We start from the raw sequence: 24,874 nt of genomic DNA, 5'->3' as shown, positions 1-24,874 counted from the left end.
AAATGTACAGATCTAAGATGAACTAAAAGACAGTGTCAATCTCAGACAGGTTAATCCAGGAATGTTGTAGGAACTGCTCACAGTGTCCTTTCACAATATTGGTACATAAACGAATGTACAGATCTAAGATGAACTGAAAGACAGTGTCAATCTCAGACAGGTTAATCCAGGAATGTTGTAGGAACCGCGCACAGTGTCCTTTCACATTCAAAGTATTTCCAAGTCACAAAACCTCAGGGAATGCTTCTTGCCACAAGTTAGGGCGCCATTTGTAGCCTGGGGTTTATCACCCTCGACTGGTTTAAGGGGTTCGGTAAGAAGCAATTAGTAGTTCTGGACAAGGAAAAGCACACACAGGTCTTAACTCGAAAATTATTATATTATTTTTCACAGAATCCAAAAAAAGCTTAGTCATCTAATCTAACCACATTCTAGTCACTCACTTCTCGTTCTCTCTCTCTCTCTCACTGTCACTGTCACTGTCACTCTTCTCCTCTTCCCAACGGGGCGGTCGGTCTGTTACAGTACTATGTGTTTAGCAATATTTTCAGGGTCAGGATACCTTCTATTATAGGTTTTTGATGAATGGGAGTCCTGAGTCAAGGCAAAAGCAAGGAGAATTCACTTCGCAGAGCGAAGAGTTAACTGGGGGTACTGACAAATCTTGAAAGAGTCTGTTGGAAGTCTTGTCAAAGATATTGATATATGGACATCCCAAAGTTATTGAATTCGGCTTTAAAAAAAGGACAAAAAGTAAACCCAGATATCAAATTAAGAAAATTCAGTGCAGAAAGTTCAGAGAATAGGGACAAGATGGCCGCCAATGATGTTTTGCTTGAGAGTGCTTCTAATGATTTTAAGTGTAAACACTGTAAAAAGGATGTTGTAAATTCAGTGAAGTGCATAAAATGTGACGAGTTATTTCACCCTAGTTGTTTGGTCCAGTCTGCGCGGGCTAAAAATGCCGTGTGTCGTCATGAACCTCAAAACCAATCCGGTGACACCTCTAACCTCAAAACTGCATCGGACCATTCGGACCCACGCATGACTTCCCTGATGACCGAAAACTGTCTATTGCGTGAGCTAGTGGAGGAAACCAAGTAAAAAAATGCAATACTAAATGAAAATTGTGATTTATTAAAGGAAAAAGTAAAAACCTTGCTTGAAACTGTAAAAATGCATGAAAATACCATACTGGAATTAAAAGCAAAAAACGACAAAGAACGTCAAGGTCAGGTAAATCCGACGCCGCCTTCCTTGTCGATATCAACAATTGTTCGAGATAGTAATAAACATAAACAACCACGGGTCCAAAGGAAGGAGTTTCAAAGAAGGCTTGGCATTCTTAATATTTTAAAGAACAAATATCCTGAATGCAATAAAATTTACTCCGAAATGAAGATCGAATATAGCAAACTTTTGAGAGAAGCAAAGAGTGGTTTTATATAAATAAGATATCTCATTCTGACAATAAAAGCAAAACAACATGGAATATTGTTAACGATCTGACGGGAAATCAAAAAAAGAAGGATTGTCCTCTGCCCCAGCGCGATTTACAAGATTTGACAAATTACTTTAATGCAATGTTTATAAACGCTGCTCAGGAAGCCCTAAGTAACAGAGGCCGTTATCAACCAGACACAAACTCTCATTCGCACATTAATGTAAACGTGAACTCCATTTATCTATCTATGATGGATGAGAGTGAACTTATACGTATTTCCAAAAACCTAAAATTAAAGCGTTGTGCTGGTGATGATGAAGTCCCACTGTTTATTCTTAAAAGATGCATAGAGGTGATAACAGAGCCACTCGTTCACATAATAAATACTTCTTTCATTGAGGGTATATACCCGACTGCCCTAAAAACAGCCACTGTTATACCATTATTTAAAAAGGGCAATACAAATATGCTCGAAAATTACCGACCCATTAGCATATTGACTTCTTTTTCAAAGCTCTTTGAACGAGCTTTTTACAATAGAATTGTTAATTTTTTCGGATCTAATAAATTACTTTCTAGCTTTCAGCATGGTTTTCTGCGGCGTAGATCTGTGGAGACAGCAATTTTTGAGTTGACCTCTGAGATTTCAGAGGCTCTGGAGGAGGGAAATCTTTGTGCAGGGCTCTTCCTCGATTTGTCCAAGGCGTTCGACTGCCTTAACCATAGAAGTCTACTTTGTAAACTTAATAGATACGGTATTAGGGGATGTGCTTTCTCGTGGGTAGAGTCCTATCTCAAAGGTCGTACTCAGTATGTGACATATAAAGGACAAAAAATCGGAGAGCCTTCAATTCAAATTAGGTGTACCCCAGGGCAGTATACTGGGTTCTCTTCTTTTCATTATTTATTTGAACGATCTGCCACATGCTCTTCATAATGATAACTGCTTAATAAACTATGCAGATGATACTAAGTTGATCATAAAAGAAGCAAGTCTATCAAAATTGGTATTGCGGATAGAAGAACAATATGACTTAATAAAGAAGTGGTTTGATAGTAACGGCTTAATTTTAAATTCGGACAAATCACAGTGTGTTTTCTTCCGGACTCAACAAATTAAGGTTAATGTGCCTTCTGAACTTGTGTTCGATCCTAACATATTGACGGTGACGAGCGAGAGTAGATTTCTTGGTGTGATCACTGATTCATCACTTAATTCTCACAAGTGGTCTGCTCATGTTGAGGGTCTGTGTAAAAAGCTTAACACTGTCTGCTATAGTCTCCGAATTATAACTAAATACCTTCATTTGGATGTGTCAAAATTGGTATACAACGGTGTTTTCCTATTGTTTTTACGTTATGGCATAATTTTCTGGGGCAGTGGAACAAATCTGGATAAAGCTTTTATTATTCAGAAATTGGCTATAAGAATAATATTCAAAATGCAATACCGAGAATCGTGCCGCGGTGTTTTTAGAAGAACCGCCCCAGCATTATACATTTATGAGTGTGTTGTTTTTTTAAGGAAGCATCCTGAAAAGTTTCTCCGTTTTGAAATAACACATGGTTTTGACACGAGAAATAAATTATACAGCTACAATTATCCTAGACATCATCTGACCTTGAGTGAGAAAAACTGTACCTACTCTTGTCTTATGTTATACAATAGGCTGCCTGTATCATTAAAAACAGTGACCATACTCTTTGGGTGAGTATATGAATTTTATCGGCCCCACCAGTGCATGCTCATGAAGTGTAATTCAATGTTTTGTTGTTTTAAATTTGTTGTAATGTTCGATTTTAAGGTATATTACATAATTGACAATTACATACTAAATTTCAGTGTAACGCGGTTTTATTGATTGATTTTTAATGATTTGTATTGTATCCATTTTTAAATTTTAATGTGCATTTGCACTTTAATTCTGTATGACCTGTTTCAAACTTTGTGTACTTACGCAAATATGTTTTGAAATAAATGCCTTTTTGACTTTTTTGACTTTGAAAGAGGCAAAAAAAATGTTTAGGTACCTATGTTTTCTTCAAGTGCTCCGATCACCCTAATAATAATAAGCTTTTTAGATGAAACACTTCAGGTAACTGAATTGTTAAGAAAAAACTTAGATATGTTACATTGTAACTTTAAGAATATTATAAAGAATATAAATCTGTTACAAAACAACATTAAACACATTTCGAAATAACCGCGTAAACCGCTGAGACATCAAGATGACAGGTGTGCTCGTTTCATGTGACGTGAAAATGCGAGTAACTCGAATGTTACTCTCACGACGCATTCTCAGAATTAATCCGAGTTTAATTGTGATCTTTACGTTAGATGGTAGATAAAATTAATAAACTAATTATCAGTACAAAACACGGACTTTCCGCTTATTAGTTTACCCGCATATAAATTTTAAACAAAAGCAAAAAAAAACCGGGAGTAACACGAGATCGTTAAAATCGATCACTGACATCCAAACTATTACCATAACCTGAGTTATTGAATATACGCGGTTTGTTTACAATTGAAAATTAGGAAAACCGAAGAAAAGAGTTTAATATAAGTGACTTAATTAGTAACTGTAGGTTACAACGGAATGATGGAAAAAGAAAAAGGCAACGCCAATTGAAATGGAGCCAATACCGGATTTGCTAAATACAATAATATTATAAACATTACAAGTAAGTTCTTGACAATTAGGTGAATGAGTGCACTGTTAAATTAATTAAAAATTGCTAAAATGCATTGAAATAACAAAGTTAATAACTGATCATTACTAGTGCCGAAAAGTGAACGTTACAGCCTTATCTAAAAGCATGCTAAGAAATTGTAATATCACGTCGTATATTATAATTTATATTTAGATTAATAAACTCACATTTTAATAACATTAAACTTTATTAAATAAAATGCTGACTAACTACATGGTTTTTTTTCTTAACTACTACTTTTCGCTGACTCATTCTGTCAAGTCATTTTTATAAAACTGTCACATGTCTATGAACATGACAACAATGACACATAACTGTAGTTATGACATCTCCCCATTTTATAAAAGGAATTAATAGTCAAATGAATCATAAATTCTAAAAAAAAACTACCTTCTAAACTCTTGACAAATCATAGTCCTTAAACCTACTAGGAGGTTTAACTAACCTACCCGAACGCGTCTGAGTACACGGTATAACGTCACTACCATTGTCCAACAAAGTCCTTGACACTTTGCACCGCGTTAAATAAATCACCCTGAATTTCACATTTTTTATTACTAGCATTCTTAAGCTCTAACATCTCACTTCTACTAGTGAAGTCATTCTCAATAATCTTTCTTGCAAACTTAAGTCAGTGATACCCATCACCAACTTATCTCGAATCAACTGATCTTGTAAATACTGAAATTCACATGACTGTGCAAGTTTCTTCACATCTGTTAGGAATTCTTCAAACTTTTCTCCTGGGTTTTGAACTCGTTTATTAAACATATACCTCTCGTACACAATATTCTTTTTTGGATTACAGTAGCCCTCAATGCACCTAGCACTTTACCAGTTCCTTTTTATCAGCTGGTAGTAGTTGAAAAGTGTTAAAAAGTTCTACTGCTTCTTCACCTATTATATTTAAGAAAATAGCAGCCTTTATTTCCTCACTTTCCTTATCTTTTCCAGAAGCAACCATAAAGATGTCAAAATTTTGTCTAAATTTTCGCCAGTTATCACTAATACATCCCATCAGTGAAAGTGATTTTGGGGCTCTCACGGCACCACTCATTTTGGATACTTTGTATAATACTTGTGTTAACTTCTTGTAATTTTTTATTCTGCTTTTCCTTGTGGCTAGACTTTCTCAGCACTGCAGGTTCATCGACTGCGCCATGTAATATCACGTCGTATATTATAATTTATATTTAGATTAACAAACTCACATTTTAATAACATTAAACTTTATTAAATAAATGCTGACTAACTACATGATATTTTTCTTAACTACTACTTTTCGCTGACTCATTCTGTCAAAAGTCATTTTTTATAAAACTGTCACATGTCTATGACCATGACAACAATGACACATGTGGCGTCTTGCTGAACTAGGGTTCGATTTCTGTGCTAATTGTCACGTGTTTTGTACCTAGGGTTCAACGAACTTGATCGCCAGCTGAGTTGTTTCTGATTAAGGATACACAGGGATATTAATTCTTTCACAACAGTTTATTGATAACACAACAAATTCCACTTGGAAATAAAAATTATGATTTTTGTACAGGCTACACACATTGTTTTGTACTAACAGAAAAATGCAGAATGTTCATAACTGCTCATCATTGAAAAACGTGTTACTGTCCGCCAACTGTCAAATGTCACACACTTCACCGTCTGTGTGTTTTCTGTCATCGTGGCTGGATACTCCATATACCCCTCCTCCAGTGACGTCGTCACTGTTGTCCTGGAAACGGACGGTTTTCTTGCTAGACAAGATGTTCTGATTGTGGAAGGAATAGTCATGGTCATGACGAACTGCCGCTGCTTGGTCTTCTTGCAAGATGTATGCTGGCTTGACTCGGTCTAGGCTAACCTTGGTCACATGTCCATTCACGCGAATGTGTATGGTTTTGTCATTCCGTGCAATAACTTCGTGTGGTCCGGTATAAGGTGCTGATAGAGGTCTACGCACCATATCTTCACGCAGAAAAATGTGGGTCGCAGTCTTTAGGTCAGGGCTAACAAACGGTTTTTGTTTTGAGTTCCATTTTGTAGGAGCTGGTTGCATAAAACTCAAATTCTCCTTCAAGTTTTGCATGAATAGGCTTAAAGGTGGTGAATTTTGATTCGGTGAAAACATCTCAGATGGTAATCGTAGTCCTTCTCCATACAAAATTTCGGCTGAGGAATATTTGGCGTCATCCCTTAAAGCTGTCCTTAATCCAAGGAGTACTGCAGGGAGTGCTGATAACCAATCCGGTTTGTTGTGAGCTGTGATGGCAGTTTTTAACGTTCTATGGAAACGTTCTATTTTTCCATTGCTTTGTGGGTGGTAAGCTGTAGTCCTAACTCTTCTGATGCCCAACAAAGTATAAAAACTGGTAAATAAAGCACTCTCGAACTGAGTTCCACGGTCAGTTTTGATAATCTCTGGTGAACCAAATCTGGAAATCCAATGCATAAAAATTGATCGAACACTGTCTCAGTTCGAATGTCTGCTACAGGAATAACTTCTGGCCAATGTGAATAACGGTCAATTAAGGTTATGCAGTATCTAAAGCTTCACATACTGGTAAGGGTCCAACAATGTCAAGGTGTACACATGAAAATCTAGCTTTAGGTGTGGGTACTGTTGACAATTCAGTTTTTGTGTGTTTATGTACTTTTGACCTTTGGCAAGATATACATGTTTTAGCCCACAAATGTACGTCCTTATTCATTGATGGCCAAAAAACTTTTCTGTCACTAACCTGCGTGTTTCCCGGATGCCTGCATGTGCCAACCCATGGATTGAGTCGAATACTTGTTTCCGAAATCCTTTCGGTACGTAAGGTCGAAATTTTCCAGTGGATGTTTCGCAAGTTAGGCTAAGTTTTAGCGCTGGAAATTTTAGGTTTTCAAATTTCATGTCAAGCTGCTGTTGGTATTGTTTAAGTTCTTCGTCGTCAAGCTGTGCCTTTGCGATCTCTTCATAGTTTAAAGAAGCTGTATATGAAATTTCTTGGACTCGAGACAGTGCGTCTGCTGCTTCGTTCTCTTCCCCTTTTAAGTACTAATGGTTGTAGTAAATTGACTGATGAACTCTAACTGTCTAGCACGCCGTGTTGTTTCTCTGGAGTTACTGCTATGTTTTGTATGAAAAGCATAAATCAATGGTTTATGATCAGTATAGATAGTTACTTCTCTGCCCTCTAAGTAGATTTCTAAAGTGTATCACAGCAGCATATATAGCGAGAAGTTCGCGGTCGTATGTGCTGTATTTGACTTCTGAAACGCTGAGTTCTTTGAGAAAAATCCTAAGGGTCGCTTATCACTCTGCTGTAAGTCAGCTCCAATACTGGTTTCTGATGCGTCGCAAATTAACGCTAATTCTGAATTGTCTGGGTAAGCTAAACTTGCGGTTGAAGTCAGACTTTCTTTGCAACTTTGAAAAGCATTTTCCATACTATTAGTCCAATCTATCGGAGTTTTATCGTTCTTTTTTGTCTTGTTGTGGAGAACGTCATGAAGAGGAGCTTGTAGCTCAGCTGCATTAGGAATGTGTCGCCTATAAAAGTTTATGAGTCCTAAGAAACGTCGAAGTTCTTGAATGTTAGTAGGTTTCTTGTATTCTCGTAAGGCAGTGGTTTTCTCTGGAAGTGGTGAAATTCCGGTATTTGTGATTCTGAAACCCAAAAAATCAACTTCCTTTTTACCAAAGTGGCACTTTTGAATGTTAATGTTTATGTGATGAACAGCTAGTTTGTCTAATACGAGTGAAACATGTTCCTGATGTTGTTCGAAGGTCTCTGAAGCAATCAGAATGTCATCGATGTACACAAAAACGAAGTCCAGTCCCCTTAACACTTGGTCGATGAATCTCTGGAACGTCTGTCCGGCATTTCGTAACCCAAATGGCATCTTTAAAAATTCGTATAGCCCAAATGGAGTTGTTACTGCTGTTTTTGGAATGGATTCACTGGCAACTGGAATCTGATTATAAGCTCGCACGATGTCCAATGTAGTAAAAAAATTAGCTTTATTAAGAATGTACACACAGTCTAACATGTTTGGAACAGGATACCTGTCTGGCACAGTTACAGCATTAAGTTTCCGGTAGTCACCACATGGCCTCCATTGTCCATTCTTTTTAGGGGCAAGATGTAAAGGTGATGCCCAAGGTGATTTGGACGGTTGACAGATGCCTTCAGCGACCATCTGTTCAAATTTCTTTTTGGCTGACAAGTATTTTTCAGGAGGTAATCGTCTAGGGCGACTTGTGATTGGTACAATGGCAGGAAACGTCTCGATTAAATGTTCTGCGGTCACAGTTGGCATGTTAGCTTCTGGGGTGTTGGTTTTCTCTTGATAACGCTGCAGAATTGCTTGCCAAGTAGTGCTGACCTGTGAAGTTACAAAACATGATAAAGAAATAGAGTGGTCATCTTTATTTATTGTGATCTGATTAATCCTGGACCTGATGTGAGTTGTGTTGTCAATTAGCTCATTGTTGGCCACGTCAACTAACAACTGATAATGTCTGAGGAAATCTGCACCCAGGAGTGGTTTTGTCACGTCGCAAATGTAAAAATCCCACTTAAGTTCTCGCCTTAATCCTAAGTTTAAAAACAATGGCTTTTTTCCATAGGTGTGGATGGGTGTGCCGGTTGCGGTGTACAGTGTGAAATTAGTGGGCTTTAAGTTTTGGTAGTTAAACACAAAAGTTTTTGGAATAACAGAAACGTCTGCGTCTGTATCAATAAGAAATGACAAGTTGTTGCGTTTATCATGTATATACAGCCTATTAATAGTTTGGTTGTCAGATGCCGATTTGTTTCTGGTATCCGAGGTGACATCTGACAACGTATTTAGTTTTTTTGATTGGTACTCACCCCAGGGGTAAAGTTACAAGGTTCTTCGCACTTACGGGCTTTTTCACCATACTTGTAATGGAATCTGCACATGGGATACTTCTTTTCCTCTCTAGTTTGAGAATGCTGTCTACGCCTAGATGTGGACTCCAGTTTCTCAATTCTTTTTACCAGCTTATCGAAATCCTCCATTGTAATTACCTGGGGGCGTTGTTCTTTGACTGGCGGACGTAAAGTGGCCTCATTAAGGTAGGACGAACTGGTGTGTTCAGCAATAGCGTCGGCAGTTACCCCAAGTTCCATTAAGTTGCCTTTGGTGGCACTTAGTATGCCCCTCGTGTGGCTAGGCAGTCTCTCCATCCATACATTTTTTAGGAAGGTTTCATCCATTTCAGGTGCTAGGAGTCTCATTTCCCGAAGTAAGGTGGAGGGTTTCCTGTCACCCAATGACATTTCGTTCAGCAGTGTCTTAAAACGTTTGGTATCGCTCAGGCTGTTTTCTTTGAGCAACCTCTCCTTTAACTGTTGATAAGGATCGTCGTTTTCCTGAGGGGTGTTGGTAAGTAAGTCTAAAACAATGTTGCATTGGTCCTCTGCTAATACGCTGACAACCGCGTCAAATTTTGTAATAGATCGGGTGATGTTGGCTGCACGGAATTGCGCTTCAGCCCTACCAAACCATGCTGCTGGCTTGGAGGTCCAAAAGGCGGTGAGTTTTAGGGAAACGTTGTTGTCCAGTGGTTGTTGCATTATACGATTTGGCGGCTCAACCATGCTTGTGTTGTCGGAATTATCCTCATTAATCATCATTTTGTGTGTCTCTGGTCTCTTATGATATTTAGGACTTGGGAGAGCTTAGGTTTCGGCACCAATTGTGGCGTCTTGCTGAACTAGGGTTCGATTTCTGTGCTAATTGTCACGTGTTTTGTACCTAGGGTTCAACCAACTTGATCGCCAGCTGAGTTGTTTCTGATTAAGGATACACAGGGATATTAATTCTTTCACAACAGTTTATTGATAACACAACAAATTCCACTTGGAAATAAAAATTATGATTTTTGTACAGGCTACACACATTGTTTTGTACTAACAGAAAAATGCAGAATGTTCATAACTGCTCATCATTGAAAAACGTGTTACTGTCCGCCAACTGTCAAATGTCACACACTTCACCGTCTGTGTGTTTTCTGTCATCGTGGCTGGATACTCCATACACATAACTGTAGTTATGACAGAAATAGTAATCATATTTTTTAATAAAGTGGTGAGTTTAAATATTAGTTCTAGAAACCTCTTATATGAGACAATCAGCCTTATGCCGTAAATCCATCGACTTCATTTCAAGTTTGAAACGCAAGAAAAATGACGTAAAGTTGACAGTTGACAGACCTTTTCAATAAAAATGGCGATTCAGTATGATGTAGGCTCCAATTGATTGACATGTATCTCAATGTATTGAAATTTAGTCAAGTTGCCTTGCAAAATCTTCGTATTGATATACGCTAAAGACAAACATTGACATAAATTGCAAGTCAAGGTTGAGATGGTTATCGTAAACATAAATGTTGCACGATAAATGCCTTGAAGCAATGATTTCAACAGAAATCTAATCTATAAAATTTGTTTACATTCTTCAACCCAAACAAGAAAGAAGTGTTTGGTTTTAAAAATGGATGTGGTGGTATTTATAGAATTGCTAGAGGACATGATCCAAAGGTAAGTAATTTATTAATTATATAGTTGCACTTCTGTAATACTGTTTGCTCAATTAAGTTCAAGAATCTGTAAAAAAAACTATTTGCATAAACATTTATTATGATGTTCTTTTAGAGGTGTTATGAATAGAAGTAAGAAATATTTAAGGGACAATAGTGATTCCGTATCCCTTCCCGAAGAGTCTTTTAAGAGGCTTTACAGGTTGTGTAGAGGATTGGCGCATTGGCTGCTACAGGAAATAGGTCCTTATATGTGGGAAAATGAGAGGACCACTGCTATTCCCATACCTCTACGCGTAAGTATTTCAAATTAACAAAAATCAACGTTTACTGAACTCATTTCAAGTGTATTGAACTAGCTCATCATCAGGGACATTAGTGAAGTATAATATTTTTAGGTGATTACAACACTGCACTTTCTAAGTCAAGGATCTTACCAAAAAGGAATAGGACAAGATTACTTAATAAGTATGGATCAAAGTTCTGTGAGCAGATGCATAAATGAGGTTACCAACATAATAATAGATGTTCTTGGACATGTGATTAAGTTTCCTGAATCAGCAGAGGAAAAAAATAGGAAAAAGCTTTTGTAGGTCACCATTAAAAATTACATTTTTTTAGTTTTATGAATTTTAAAAAAAGTAAACAGCTAATTTATCTTTAAGATTTACTGAGAAGGGTGCATTTCCTGGTATAATAGGTTGCATTGACTGCACGCAGATTGCAATAGTTCTCCAAAAACCCAAGATCCAGAAATGCCAGGGGTATTTTATTGTCGAAAGCAGTTCTACAGTTTGAATGTGCAAATAGTGAGTATATAATAAATTTCCAGTTTAAACAATAATAAGTCAGTGGAAAGATCATCATTTTTAAAAACATGTATTATTTTTTACACGTATACAGATTTGCAATGCATTATTAAAAATTTTGAACATTAACGCCCGCTTTCCTATCTGTGCACGACTCTGCAATTTGGCAGACATCAATTGTTCGCACACATTTAGCAAGAAATTTTAGAGAACATAGAAATGAGTTGACTTATTTACTAGGTATCTTAACAAAAGAAAGCTTTAGTTTTGCTTTGCCTTTTTTTCAAATACAATCATATTACATGTGCTAATTAGACTCTGTTATAGGTGATCCTGGATACCCTCTTGAGCCTTGGCTGTTAACTCCTATTCTCCATCCACAAAATGATATGCTCTCTTTTAAAACATCGAACATGCTCACCAGAGAAGGCAGCCAATATAATTTATTCCTGTGCTATTTTACATAACCTTTGTATTTTAAGGAATGAAAATTTAGACGACTACAATGCTATGCAACTTTATTAGAAAAATCTTAAGCCAAACACGATTAATCCTTGTTTTTTGTTTAGAAATATTGAATAATTATAATGAAGGTGATGAAAATGTGGAGGATCATGAAACGATAAATAATTTGCAGCAAGGGCGAATTGTAATAGACATAATACAAAATTATTTCAGAAATGTGGAAGAGGTGAACAATAATTTTCTTTTTTACCAATATAATAATTGTTTAACTATAAAATTATGTTTAACAACTTTTGTAATGCAATACTAACAGATTTATATTCTTTATAATATTCTTAAAGTACACAAAGTTTGAAACAGGTCATACAGAATTAAAGTGCAAATGCACACTAAAATTTAAAAATGGATACAATACAAATCATTAAAAATCAATCAATAGAACCGCGTTACACTGAAATTTAGTATGTTATTGTCAATTATGTAATATACCTTAAAATCGAACATTACAACAAATTTAAAACAACAAAACATTGAATTACACTTCATGAGCATGCACTGGTGGGGCCGATAAAATTCATATACTCACCCAAAGAGTATGGTCACTGTTTTTAATGATACAGGCAGCCTATTGTATAACATAAGACAAGAGTAGGTACAGTTTTTCTCACTCAAGGTCAGATGATGTCTAGGATAATTGTAGCTGTATAATTTATTTCTCGTGTCAAAACCATGTGTTATTTCAAAACGGAGAAACTTTTCAGGATGCTTCCTTAAAAAAACAACACAGTCATAAATGTATAATGCTGGGGCGGTTCTTCTAAAAACACCGCGGCACGATTCTCGGTATTGCATTTTGAATATTATTCTTATAGCCAATTTCTGAATAATAAAAGCTTTATCCAGATTTGTTCCACTGCCCCAGAAAATTATGCCATAACGTAAAAACAATAGGAAAACACCGTTGTATACCAATTTTGACACATCCAAATGAAGGTATTTAGTTATAATTCGGAGACTATAGCAGACAGTGTTAAGCTTTTTACACAGACCCTCAACATGAGCAGACCACTTGTGAGAATTAAGTGATGAATCAGTGATCACACCAAGAAATCTACTCTCGCTCGTCACCGTCAATATGTTAGGATCGAACACAAGTTCAGAAGGCACATTAACCTTAATTTGTTGAGTCCGGAAGAAAACACACTGTGATTTGTCCGAATTTAAAATTAAGCCGTTACTATCAAACCACTTCTTTATTAAGTCATATTGTTCTTCTATCCGCAATACCAATTTTGATAGACTTGCTTCTTTTATGATCAACTTAGTATCATCTGCATAGTTTATTAAGCAGTTATCATTATGAAGAGCATGTGGCAGATCGTTCAAATAAATAATGAAAAGAAGAGAACCCAGTATACTGCCCTGGGGTACACCTAATTTGAATTGAAGGCTCTCCGATTTTTTGTCCTTTATATGTCACATACTGAGTACGACCTTTGAGATAGGACTCTACCCACGAGAAAGCACATCCCCTAATACCGTATCTATTAAGTTTACAAAGTAGACTTCTATGGTTAAGGCAGTCGAACGCCTTGGACAAATCGAGGAAGAGCCCTGCACAAAGATTTCCCTCCTCCAGAGCCTCTGAAATCTCAGAGGTCAACTCAAAAATTGCTGTCTCCACAGATCTACGCCGCAGAAAACCATGCTGAAAGCTAGAAAGTAATTTATTAGATCCGAAAAAATTAACAATTCTATTGTAAAAAGCTCGTTCAAAGAGCTTTGAAAAAGAAGTCAATATGCTAATGGGTCGGTAATTTTCGAGCATATTTGTATTGCCCTTTTTAAATAATGGTATAACAGTGGCTGTTTTTAGGGCAGTCGGGTATATACCCTCAATGAAAGAAGTATTTATTATGTGAACGAGTGGCTCTGTTATCACCTCTATGCATCTTTTAAGAATAAACAGTGGGACTTCATCATCACCAGCACAACGCTTTAATTTTAGGTTTTTGGAAATACGTATAAGTTCACTCTCATCCATCATAGATAGATAAATGGAGTTCACGTTTACATTAATGTGCGAATGAGAGTTTGTGTCTGGTTGATAACGGCCTCTGTTACTTAGGGCTTCCTGAGCAGCGTTTATAAACATTGCATTAAAGTAATTTGTCAAATCTTGTAAATCGCGCTGGGGCAGAGGACAATCCTTCTTTTTTTGATTTCCCGTCAGATCGTTAACAATATTCCATGTTGTTTTGCTTTTATTGTCAGAATGAGATATCTTATTTATATAAAACCACTCTTTGCTTCTCTCAAAAGTTTGCTATATTCGATCTTCATTTCGGAGTAAATTTTATTGCATTCAGGATATTTGTTCTTTAAAATATTAAGAATGCCAAGCCTTCTTTGAAACTCCTTCCTTTGGACCCGTGGTTGTTTATGTTTATTACTATTGTCACGAATAACATAAGTTGCACCATGTTCCGTTACCCAGGCTGGCCCCGGTCTCCCCCAGTACACTGCCGAATCAGCGAGACCGGCAAATTGGGGTCATGAGATGAGTATTTAATCGGCGTCTCAAGCCATCGAAGATCACTGGTCTCTGGGTCGGTCTATCGAGCATCAGTCCGAACTTCCTAGTGCCCGGACGGCTCGATACCTTCTTGGAAATCCAGGCTGAACAGACTAGAGTCCTTACGCAACCCAGTGGTGACCGTCGGGACTCTTGACCCTTTCAGTACCTAAAGTAAGTCCTTTGGGGCGTGTCGGTCATAGGGGTTCCCTGCTCGTATCGAGCGGGTTTCGCTTGGCGACACTCCAAAGGGGGCTTGCTGTGCATAAAGTAAATCCTTCGGGCTTGTCGGACATAGGGGTTCCCTGCTCGTATCGAGCGGGTTCCGCTTGGCGGCACATCAGGAGGCCTTACGCACACACACACACACACACACCCCCACGCACCCCCTCGTAGAGAGTGTTCCATGGGCGTCCCGCCTGTAGCGGTACTAGCGGCCCTCTTAATCTGGGGGTAAGATTTAGTTAATCATCGCCAGTATACAAATAAAGGAGACATACTTGAACTACGTTTGTTGTTTCTCTTCCTGCGCCACCCCCCAAACGTGACATGGTGGAGGCGCCTTGTTGAATCCCGGGGCTACTGATCTCCATATCTGTGGCCAAACCGAGCCGTACGCCCTAACAGGAATGAGAAAAGCGTACAACTTGAGATCAGCAAATCCTAGCAGCCCCTTTCAACCAAGGCACAGGAGTTCAAGCGTAGGAGACCCTTGGATGAAAGAAACAGATTACCTAACCCTTACGCTTGTAAATACAAGAAGGGAAGACATCGAGCAGCCACAAGAACCAGAAAACGATCTGGAAAATACAGTAATAGAGGCAGGAACACAGGTACAACCTGAAAAAAGAGATAAACCATTTGAAGGCATTAGGAGATCAAGGGAAATGGCGGACATTACCATTTCGGCTGTAGAGGCAGGGGAGAAAACACCCGCATTACCTCAGTTTATCAGCCCACCGACGTTCAACCCTGGTAGCGATTCAGCACCCCAATTTATCGGAACGTATGAACGAACGGCGGTGGCAAATAGTTGGAATGATGCCCTAAAAATCCTATACTTCCATTCGTACCTGCAGGGTGCTGCAAACATTTGGTATAGAGAGTATAAGGCAGCAAACCCCGAAAGCAATTGGCTACACATCTGTCAGGCGTTTAAAACAGAGTTTAGCGACGGTAACCACAGTCGCCATCTGCTGGCAAAGGTGAAGCAAAGGAAACAGAGGGACCTAGAACAAACAAAAAATTTCTTTTACGATCTACGGGTACTATACGAGGAATACAGGGAAAACCTGGACCTCGACGAATTCCTAGATATTTTTCAGAATGGGTTAAGAGACATACCAAAAGCCAAATACTACTGGCTGACGAATTTTCCCAATAACCCACCCAGAAATTTGGACGAGGTCAAAAAGCTTTGCGCTACTATTGATAACGCCCCTGAAGAGTGCTCAGCGCCACTTACCTTCAGACCACAGCGCCAGACAGAAGAAGGGGCCTATGGGCCAATAGCGCAAAGACAACCCCCATTTGACAATACCCGCTCGTACAGAACCCCGCCGCCGCCTAGGAAAGACTATGGGTCAACAGAGCAAAGACAGCCACCCTTTTACAATTCCCGCCAGGTTAGAACCCCTCCACCACCCAGGAGAGTCTATGGCACTCCCCAGGCTGGAAATCCTGGAAGACAGCAGCAACCCACTAGAACGTACGATAATAGGCCTAGATGCTACAACTGCGGCAAAATAGGCCACTTTGCTGCTGTTTGCAGAAGTAGACAGCAACACCCAAACTCCAGGGGGTGGCAAAACTAAGCCCCGTCACCCTCTCCACTCGGGGCCCGACGTGCTACAAAATACTGTATATTAATACTGTTGTAAATGACTGTTACGTACCAGCAATCATCGACACGGGCGCAGAACTAAATGTGATAAGCCATCTCCTAGTTGACAAGAAACGTAGAACCGGAGGCCCACCCACGTTGCTTGTAACAGCAGCCGGCCAAAAAGTAAAAAGTCTAGGCGAAACAATGGCATCACTGGAGCTCAGAGGGAACTACATGAGAAAATTGGAAATTAGAGCAACAATATTAGAGAATACACCACAACCCCTCATTTTGGGAGTGGAATTCTTAAGGGAAATGCAGGCAGCAATTTGCTTAATATCTAACACACTCACCCTAAATCAGGACTTAGTATTAACGCTCGGGGGAAAGCGAAATCCTGCACCCAAAAAACCAGGCATAACACGAAACTGGACAGAGGTGGTCCAGGAAATGCCGGGGTCCATCTTCAGTCTTCCAAGCAGCACTGCATGGGCCTTTGCAGTCTCTTCGGCTCCCAGTAGAGATAGAGGAGTAGGAAAAGCCATCAGGGACCATTTGGCAGATCACAACACAGAAAAACTACCCGTAGGGAGCGTGGTCAGTTTGTTTAAGAAAAACAGACATACCCTACAGATGATAGTAAAAGAGGAAGGAAACGAATACATACCTACTCATACGCTACAACAGTGCTGTAGGAAATTGAAAGATTGGGCAGTACAAAATAAAATAAGTAAGGTGGCTATACCTAGATTGACATCCGCAAACAGCGAGTCAGATTGGAAAAAGCTTAAAGACCTTCTGTATGAGACATTCAGGGAAACTAGTGTGACGGTGCTGGTTTCAAAAAATAAAGAACCCCGACCAAGAAAAATCAAGACACAAGAAACCAGCTCCTGGAACACCCTGCCGAACTACATAAAAAACGATGACCACGTGATAATTAAGCTGAAGGCCAATGAAGATTACACCCTGAAGCCAGGAGAAGAAAAAACCATCAAAACGTCACCAGAAATACCCTTGTCTACAGAAATGTTGGTAGTACAAAATGAGGGATGGCTAGTACGCAACAACCTACTGTGCAACCTAGAAAGAGCCAAAGACGCTATATCACTGACCCTCAAGAACCTAGGGCCAACTAGAAGGGTTATTTACAAAGACACAACGGTGGCACGGCTAGAAGAGCCCAGTGGTTTGAGCACAACGGCACTCTGTACAACTCAGAGAATAGACGAAGAAGTGGTGACATTGGAAGATCATAAACTGGACCACATTACGGAAAAGCAGTTCAAAAAGGAACTAGAGAGTCTACTAGTTGAATATGAGGATGTGTTTTGCAAGTCACCAAAATATATGGGCAAAACACAACTTATAGAACACAAAATAGAAGTGACAGAAGATAAACCAGTAAAATGCCGCCCGTATAGAGTGTCACAATCCGAGCGAGAAATCATTGACACACAAATAAAAGAAATGCTCGATTGCGGAGTAATAAGACCATGCCACTCGCCATGGGCGAGCCCCGTTGTACTGGTGAAAAAAAAAGATGGTACCACGAGGTTCTGCGTGGATTACAAAAGAACTATAAACCCAGTCACCAAAAAATCATGTTACCCGATACCACAAATCGATGACATTCTCACATACATGGGAAATGCCAAGTACTTTACAACTTTGGACATGTTCTCAGGGTACTGGCAGATACCTATAGAAGAGTCATCCAAACAATACACCGCTTTCACGGCACAGGGACATGGATCATACGAATTCAACGTGTTAAGCTTTGGTCTATGCAATGCACCAGCAACCTTCCAACAACTTGCAGATAAAATATTTAGGGACTTAAAGTGGAAGGACATACTAATATATCTAGATGATATTATTATTTATTCAGAGAACTTAGAGGAACACTTAGCAAAATTACAAAAAGTATTCCAGAAAATGAGAGAAGCCAATCTAACCTTAAAACCGAGTAAATGTGAATATTTACAGGAAAAGATAAGGATTTTGGGCTACACAGTAAGCAAAGAAGGAATAAGCCCAGAGGAGGAAAAACTTGCAGGGATTAAGCAATTCCCCATACCCAAGAAAACAAAGGACCTACAAAGCTTTTTAGGATTATGCAATTTTTATAGGAAATTTATAAAGGATTACGCGGTATTGGCACGGCCCTTACATGAGGCCACAAAAAAGAACAAATTCTGCTGGGGTGAAGATCAAGTGAAAGCATTTGAGCTGCTGAAAGAGAAACTCACGTCATCCCCAGTATTAAAACATTACAATCCAAATGTAGGATGTACAATGCACACGGACGCCTGTATAGATGGAATAGGGGCAATTCTGCTCCAAGAAGGCAGTGATGGCCAAGACCACCCGATAGCATATATAAGCCGGGCCTTGTCAAAAGCAGAGAAGAACTATTCGATTAGCGAGCTGGAGCTATTAGCGGCAGTCTGGGGAATGACCTACCTAAGGCATCTAATTTATGGACACCCTGTAAAAATCGTAACAGATCACCACGCATTATGCTGGATACACAATGTAAAAGATCACTCAAGAAGATTAGCACGTTGGGCTCTTAAGTTGGCAGAATTTGACTACACGGTAGTCTATAAAAAAGGCAGTAAGCACCAAGATGCGGACTGCCTATCACGAAACCCGGTGGCAGGATTCAAATTCAAATTCAAATTCAAATTCAAATAATCTATTCATGTTTAAAAATCACAGTTACAGTGATGTACATACGTCAAATGGATACAAACTTGGTCTACTATACAAACACAACTTACGATCAAAAGAAAATTCAAAATTAAAATTAAATATTAAGTCAACAGCGAGGTTAAAATCCACAAAACAACAAAACACCAAAACACCCCCACAAGACTAGGCACCTTGTTTGAAGTGGTCAAAATACTCTTGATTAGAATAAAATACATTTACAGTTAATAGTCTTTTAACATTTTCTTTAAATTTATTAATAGGTAGTTCCCTAATTAGGATGGGCAATGCATTAAAATATTTCACTGCCCAGTAGCCAGGGCCATCCTGACACCTTCCCAGACGGCAATACGCCGGTATTAAATCTCGTTTATGTCTAGTTGGATAAGCATGTACGTCCTCATGAGCAGGAAACAAACAAAAGTTACTCTTGACATACAGCAGATTCTCCAATATATATATTGATGGCCAGGTCATTATGCCGAGTTGCGAAAACTGTACTCTACAATCATCTCTATATCCCAATCCACTCAACAATCTGATAGCTCTCCGCTGCAGCCCAAACAGGCGCTTAGAGCCCGATGCATGACCCCAAACGAGTGCAGCATACGAGAGACGAGCATGAAATGTTGCAAAATAAGCTGATCTAAGTACAGGCCGGGAGACACTGTCCGCCAGGCGACGTAGCAGATATAAGTTTTTATTTAGTTTAGAGGCTACTTCCCCTATGTGAGGATGGAGCGAAGTCGAATTAGACGAATTAGACGATATACCCACTTTCACGATATCAACGTTAGACATAGGAGAATTGCAGAATAAGGATAAGGCCATACTAGAATTAAAAACAGCAATAAGCAACCCCGAATCAACAAACGTTGACGCACTGACACGGCGAAAAATAAAGAATTTTAGGCTGAAGGAGGGCGTTCTGTATAGAGCAACACAAACTAAGGAAGGACTGGAACACGCACTCGTGATTCCCCGGTCACTTAGGGAGGAAATTTTGTGGGAAGCTCACAACGCACCTACCAGCGGACACATGGGGGTAACAAAAACTCTGAGCAGACTTACTCCCAAATACTATTGGGATTCGATGACTAAGGACGTCAGAAATTACGTTAAAGGTTGTAGGGACTGCCAGGCGAGAAAAGGGCCAACAAATGACAAACCATTGGGCTTACTCCAACCAATAAAAGTGGGCAAAGTATTTGATAAAGTAGGGATAGACCTACTGGGACCATTCCGGAAAAGTAACCAAGGCAAAACAACGATAGTAGTAGTGACAGACTACGCATCAAGATACGCCATCACAGCGGCCCTGCCTAACGGGAAGGCAGGACCTGTGGCAAAATTCTTATTGGAACGAGTAATACTAATTCACGGCGTTCCTAGAAGCATCCTCAGCGATAGAGGCAAGGTATTTCAATCCGAACTAGTGAAGGAATTACAACAGATTATGGGTCTGAAAAGCACTTTTACAACGGCATACCACCCTTCGTGCAACGGCCTAACTGAACGCTTAAACAAAACGTTGGCGGACATGCTGTCACTATACTGCAACACAGAGCAGACAGATTGGTGCACTTATCTGCCTTTCGTGACATTTGCATACAATACGGCCAAACAGGAGACGACACGTTTCAGCCCATTTCAACTAATATTCGCAAGAAACCCCACACTCCCACTAGACGCCACCCTTTTAGAAACTGAGGACGAATCAAACACGAACGAATTAAGAGAAAAAGCTTTACTGTTAAGGGCAATTGCTGTAGACAATATCCACAAAAAACAGGAGAAGGACAAGGATATTTATGATAAATACCACAGAAATGGTGAATTTGAGGTAGGAGATAGGGTGAAAATATTCATTCCTATCAGGAAGGTGGGAAAAAGTGAGAAACTGCTACTACGATGGTTCGGACCCTACAGAATAATAAAGAAACTCAGTGAGGTTAACTACGAAGTAAAACAAGAAAAAGGGAAAAAAACGGATATAGTACACATAGGGAGGATTTTACCATTCTATGACGAATGGACGTTGGGAGACATATCCGAGGGGGATTCGGACGTGGAATGCAAGGAAGAGGAACAATGACTAGCACAAGTCGGTCGGCCTACATGGAACGGAGACAGTAATAAAAACAATTCTTGTAGGCCCGGCACGTCGGATACACAGCATGTGGAAGTATCAGCTGGGGCAACATGGAAAACACTACCAGAAACAATACTTTATGAGGGCACTATTCCATTGACTTACGTCATCCCATGGTTAGAACCTAAACTGAGCACAGAACCAGGGTTCAGACAGGCAGATAATTGCGAGAGCAATGGCCAACACATATACTGCAGAGCGAAAAAACACTTAGAGGAATTAGGAAGGGCGATAGATGTGGAGATGGACAAATACAAAGCAGCCTGGTACCCGGAGTGGTCAGAGTCTGGAAAAACAAAACGTCAGAAACGAACGTTCTCACTAGGATTCATTGCGGACGGGCTTAATTACTGCTGCGGGGTAGCAACCCAGGAAAAACTTGACTCAATGTCCATGGAAGAGGGCAAACTGGAAGCACATATAAATGCCCTACATGGTACTATGAGTAATACGCTGAAATTGATCAGTACACATTCTGAAGAACAGAAACGCTGCCAGGAAGAAACCAACATGGCAATCAAGAAAACAGAAAGTAGGGTGCACATATTAGAGGAATTCCTAAACGAGGTTCGAAAAAGGGAAATAGCAGGAAGGGAATTAGCGACAGGGTCTCTGGAGGCAAACATGCAAGCAAATCTGGGGATGGCAAGGAAAATGATCTTACTAATTAGAAGAATGCGGAGCCAATCCGCAATACAAGAATGTAGGCATAAACATATACCACTGTCACTAATTCAACCTGAGACGTTAAGGAGCGATCTAAATAAAATAAAGAACGAGATAGGAAAAGACAACATCGATTTAGCCATACCTGTATCCAACTTAGCATCATACTTCCGTATACCAATAAGCGAGTGCACCTTCTCCGGAGAACAGCTGGTGGTACACGTCAAGGTACCAACAGTAACTAAAAATCACCAATGGCAGCTATTCCAACTCCAGACAAACCCATTCGCATGGCAGGGCCAGACATGCACATTAAAGCACTCACCACTGATGATGGCCGTAGCAAATAACCAGGGGACCACGGTCCTAAAAGAAATCACAGGCATTGCACTACACGAATGCAAACCATTTCAAGATAGGCTATGCTACTTACCAAGGTTCTCGGGCGACCAAACGCAAGGTCCTTCGTGCGCTCGAAAACTGTTTCATGGATCCACAGTGGAAGATATAGCGGAACATTGCCCTATGCATTGCCACCAGTCGAACCTAATGATCATATCTGAAACAGGGTCCGAAGAATTCCTCATCACACACCCAAAAGCTAACACGACAATCAGCTGCCCTAAAAGCACCACTAAACTCGGGGAGGAAATGTTAAAACTACCAGGAGCATTAAAAATCAACTTACCATGCAAATGCCAGCTATTAGTAAACAAGGACGTTGTCATCCAAAAACGATTTCCTTGCAAAGACGAAGAAAATCCAGCTTCCATACGGCACATACTACCAGCCGCATGGACTAACCTAAAAACATTCGTGTTAAAACCATCAGACAGCCAGGCATTTTTACCTACCTTTCATAACCTATCAGAATGCCTAAACAGTAACTGGACCACAAACCTGCCACATTTCAACCTAACCTCAGAAAAAGAAGTAAGGTTAAACATGGACCTCGAATGGGAAAAACAGGAACACCTCGCCCACGTGGAAATACACCAGGGCAACCACTCCTTCATGTTCACGTGGAACATAGTCTTGTCAATAGCAGTAATTTACTTACTGTTACGAAGACCAACATTACTCGCATTGGCACAGGCAGCCCACACAGAAAACGGGGCACCCCAAGCACCCGGGGGGGGCACGCAGGAATACTGGCTGGGCGTGACAACATGGCTAATCGGAGGGATAATAATCGGCGTCATAGTGTACGGCCTGCTGAAACACTACCTTACCTCCCGTAAAAAACACAAATCACCCAGTCAGAGCACCGAAACTGAAGGTTTAAGACAGGGAAGCCAGGAAAATGTAGAGATACCAAGCATGGCGGCAGAAGAACGCCATCAGGTACCGAGAACCTTCGTGTTGAAAATCGACGAATCATCAGAACTGGGCAAGACACTGACCGAAGGTGTGGCCCATCAATTAGAACGACAGTTGACAGGAAACGCGCGCACAGTGGACGAGCAATAAGTCAAGTCACTCAAACTTAGCATAGAACAAACAAACGACTAGATAGGATACAGATATATTTAGTACCGATATTAATAATACAAATGTATAACTGGTCGCCGAAGGCGAGGGGTAAATGAGATCAGACATATCTGTCCACAAAAAGACCCCTCGCGAAGCAGCACATGGGTGTCTGGGTAGCTGGGGGGCCAGTCACCAAACGGCACCTTAAATATATACACTTCCGGTACGATTCCCTTAAAGGAAAAAAAAAAAGAGCCAGAAAAAATGAAATAGCAGTCCCGATCCAAGAATAACATACTCGTGGAAAGTCAGGACGGACTTGGTGTAGGAGACGTAGCAGCCGGGCCCTTAACCGCCGTCTGGTGCAAGGGAACCCTTGGTAACGAGAAGCTAAAGGGAAAATGACACAGAGAAAAATAGAGGAAAGAGGAAAAAGTGAACTTACTTGATTCCATTATTCTGCTCTTACACTTCGACGACCAGTTAAACAATAAAATAAGTTGTAGGGGTAACATTTTGCATAAGTAGGGTGCAAACTAAGTATATTTCATAAAGCTTACATAGTCTAAACAATTAAGTATAAACAATAAAACATAAACTTACAAAATACATATTTAAATAGGTTGACCAACCGTCACGCCCTCTACAGCCAGGATACCACAACCTAGAAACTCACGGAACAAGCGACCATCCCGCGCACTTCAAAGTGGACGAGGAAAGTCAATAGAGGGCGCCACCACCCGCGAACTGAGTAACGGGTGCTCTGGCGCACAGATAGGCAAGACGAAGCCGCGTAAGGCCGCCCTCCAGGAAGGAGCAACAGTTTCCAGGAGAACCACAAGAGAGATAACAAGGGGGGCGTAATAAGACTAAGTTACGATTGGTCACATGTGTAAATAAAGCCATGGGGCATGTAGGTTATTTAGTTACGTTAGGGTTAAGTGTCCGGGGCGAACACTCTTCAGAGGGGGGAGATGTCACGAATAACATAAGTTGCACCATGTTCCGTTACCCAGGCTGGCCCCGGTCTCCCCCAGTACACTGCCGAATCAGCGAGACCGGCAAATTGGGGTCATGAGATGAGTATTTAATCGGCGTCTCAAGCCATCGAAGATCACTGGTCTCTGGGTCGGTCTATCGAGCATCAGTCCGAACTTCCTAGTGCCCGGACGGCTCGATACCTTCTTGGAAATCCAGGCTGAACAGACTAGAGTCCTTACGCAACCCAGTGGTGACCGTCGGGACTCTTGACCCTTTCAGTACCTAAAGTAAGTCCTTTGGGGCGTGTCGGTCATAGGGGTTCCCTGCTCGTATCGAGCGGGTTTCGCTTGGCGACACTCCAAAGGGGGCTTGCTGTGCATAAAGTAAATCCTTCGGGCTTGTCGGACATAGGGGTTCCCTGCTCGTATCGAGCGGGTTCCGCTTGGCGGCACATCAGGAGGCCTTACGCACACACACACACACACACACACCCACGCACCCCCT

At 40.3% G+C, this 24,874-nt stretch overlaps 1 protein-coding gene and 1 long non-coding RNA gene across 9 annotated transcripts in view; one reads left to right on the top strand and one right to left on the bottom strand.

Moving 5' to 3' along the window:
- The window catches only part of LOC145735592 (uncharacterized), a 79,251-nt gene that overhangs the window by 35,105 nt on the left and 19,272 nt on the right, over positions 1 to 24,874 (top strand). The gene's annotated exons all lie outside the window — the stretch shown is intronic.
- LOC145735272 (uncharacterized) lies at positions 14,275 to 23,290 on the bottom strand. Of its 8 annotated transcripts, none has more exons than XR_014179623.1 (10): positions 23,149 to 23,290; positions 22,977 to 23,089; positions 22,771 to 22,836; positions 22,605 to 22,720; positions 22,350 to 22,550; positions 22,242 to 22,282; positions 22,062 to 22,157; positions 15,460 to 15,787; positions 15,059 to 15,398; positions 14,284 to 15,005 (listed from the first exon to the last, which is right to left on the bottom strand). XR_014179623.1 is itself a non-coding variant. In XM_081989113.1 (8 exons), exons 3-6 carry the CDS (start codon positions 22,445 to 22,447, stop codon positions 15,726 to 15,728), a joined length of 297 nt encoding a protein of 98 aa, XP_081845239.1. In that variant the 5' UTR covers positions 22,448 to 22,550; positions 22,605 to 22,720; positions 22,771 to 22,910; the 3' UTR covers positions 14,275 to 15,005; positions 15,059 to 15,398; positions 15,460 to 15,725. The 8 variants fall into 8 exon arrangements, 4 of the variants coding, with proteins under 4 accessions (XP_081845239.1, XP_081845236.1, XP_081845238.1 ...); XR_014179622.1 differs by having other exon boundaries at positions 14,287 to 15,005; positions 22,771 to 22,831; XM_081989113.1 differs by lacking the exons at positions 22,977 to 23,089; positions 23,149 to 23,290 and having other exon boundaries at positions 14,275 to 15,005; positions 22,771 to 22,910.

Source organism: Ips typographus, linkage group LG11 (assembly GCF_016097725.1).
Source record: "Ips typographus isolate SLU linkage group LG11, UJ_Ityp_2.0, whole genome shotgun sequence".
Lineage (NCBI taxonomy): Eukaryota > Metazoa > Arthropoda > Insecta > Coleoptera > Curculionidae > Ips > Ips typographus.
The sequence above is the reverse complement of the archived record's forward strand: the minus strand, read 5'-3'. Positions and strand labels throughout refer to the sequence as shown.

What these genes read in the sequence shown, in the direction of transcription:
- LOC145735272 (XM_081989110.1), bottom strand. Translation starts at nt 15,151, where the DNA reads ATGGAGATCAGTAGCCCCGGGATTCAACAAGGCGCCTCCACCATGTCA. An exon ending in AAACAACAAACGTAGTTCAA is followed by an intron (nt 15,006 to 15,058) that starts GTATGTCTCCTT and finishes TCTTACCCCCAG; the next exon opens with ATTAAGAGGGCCGCTAGTAC.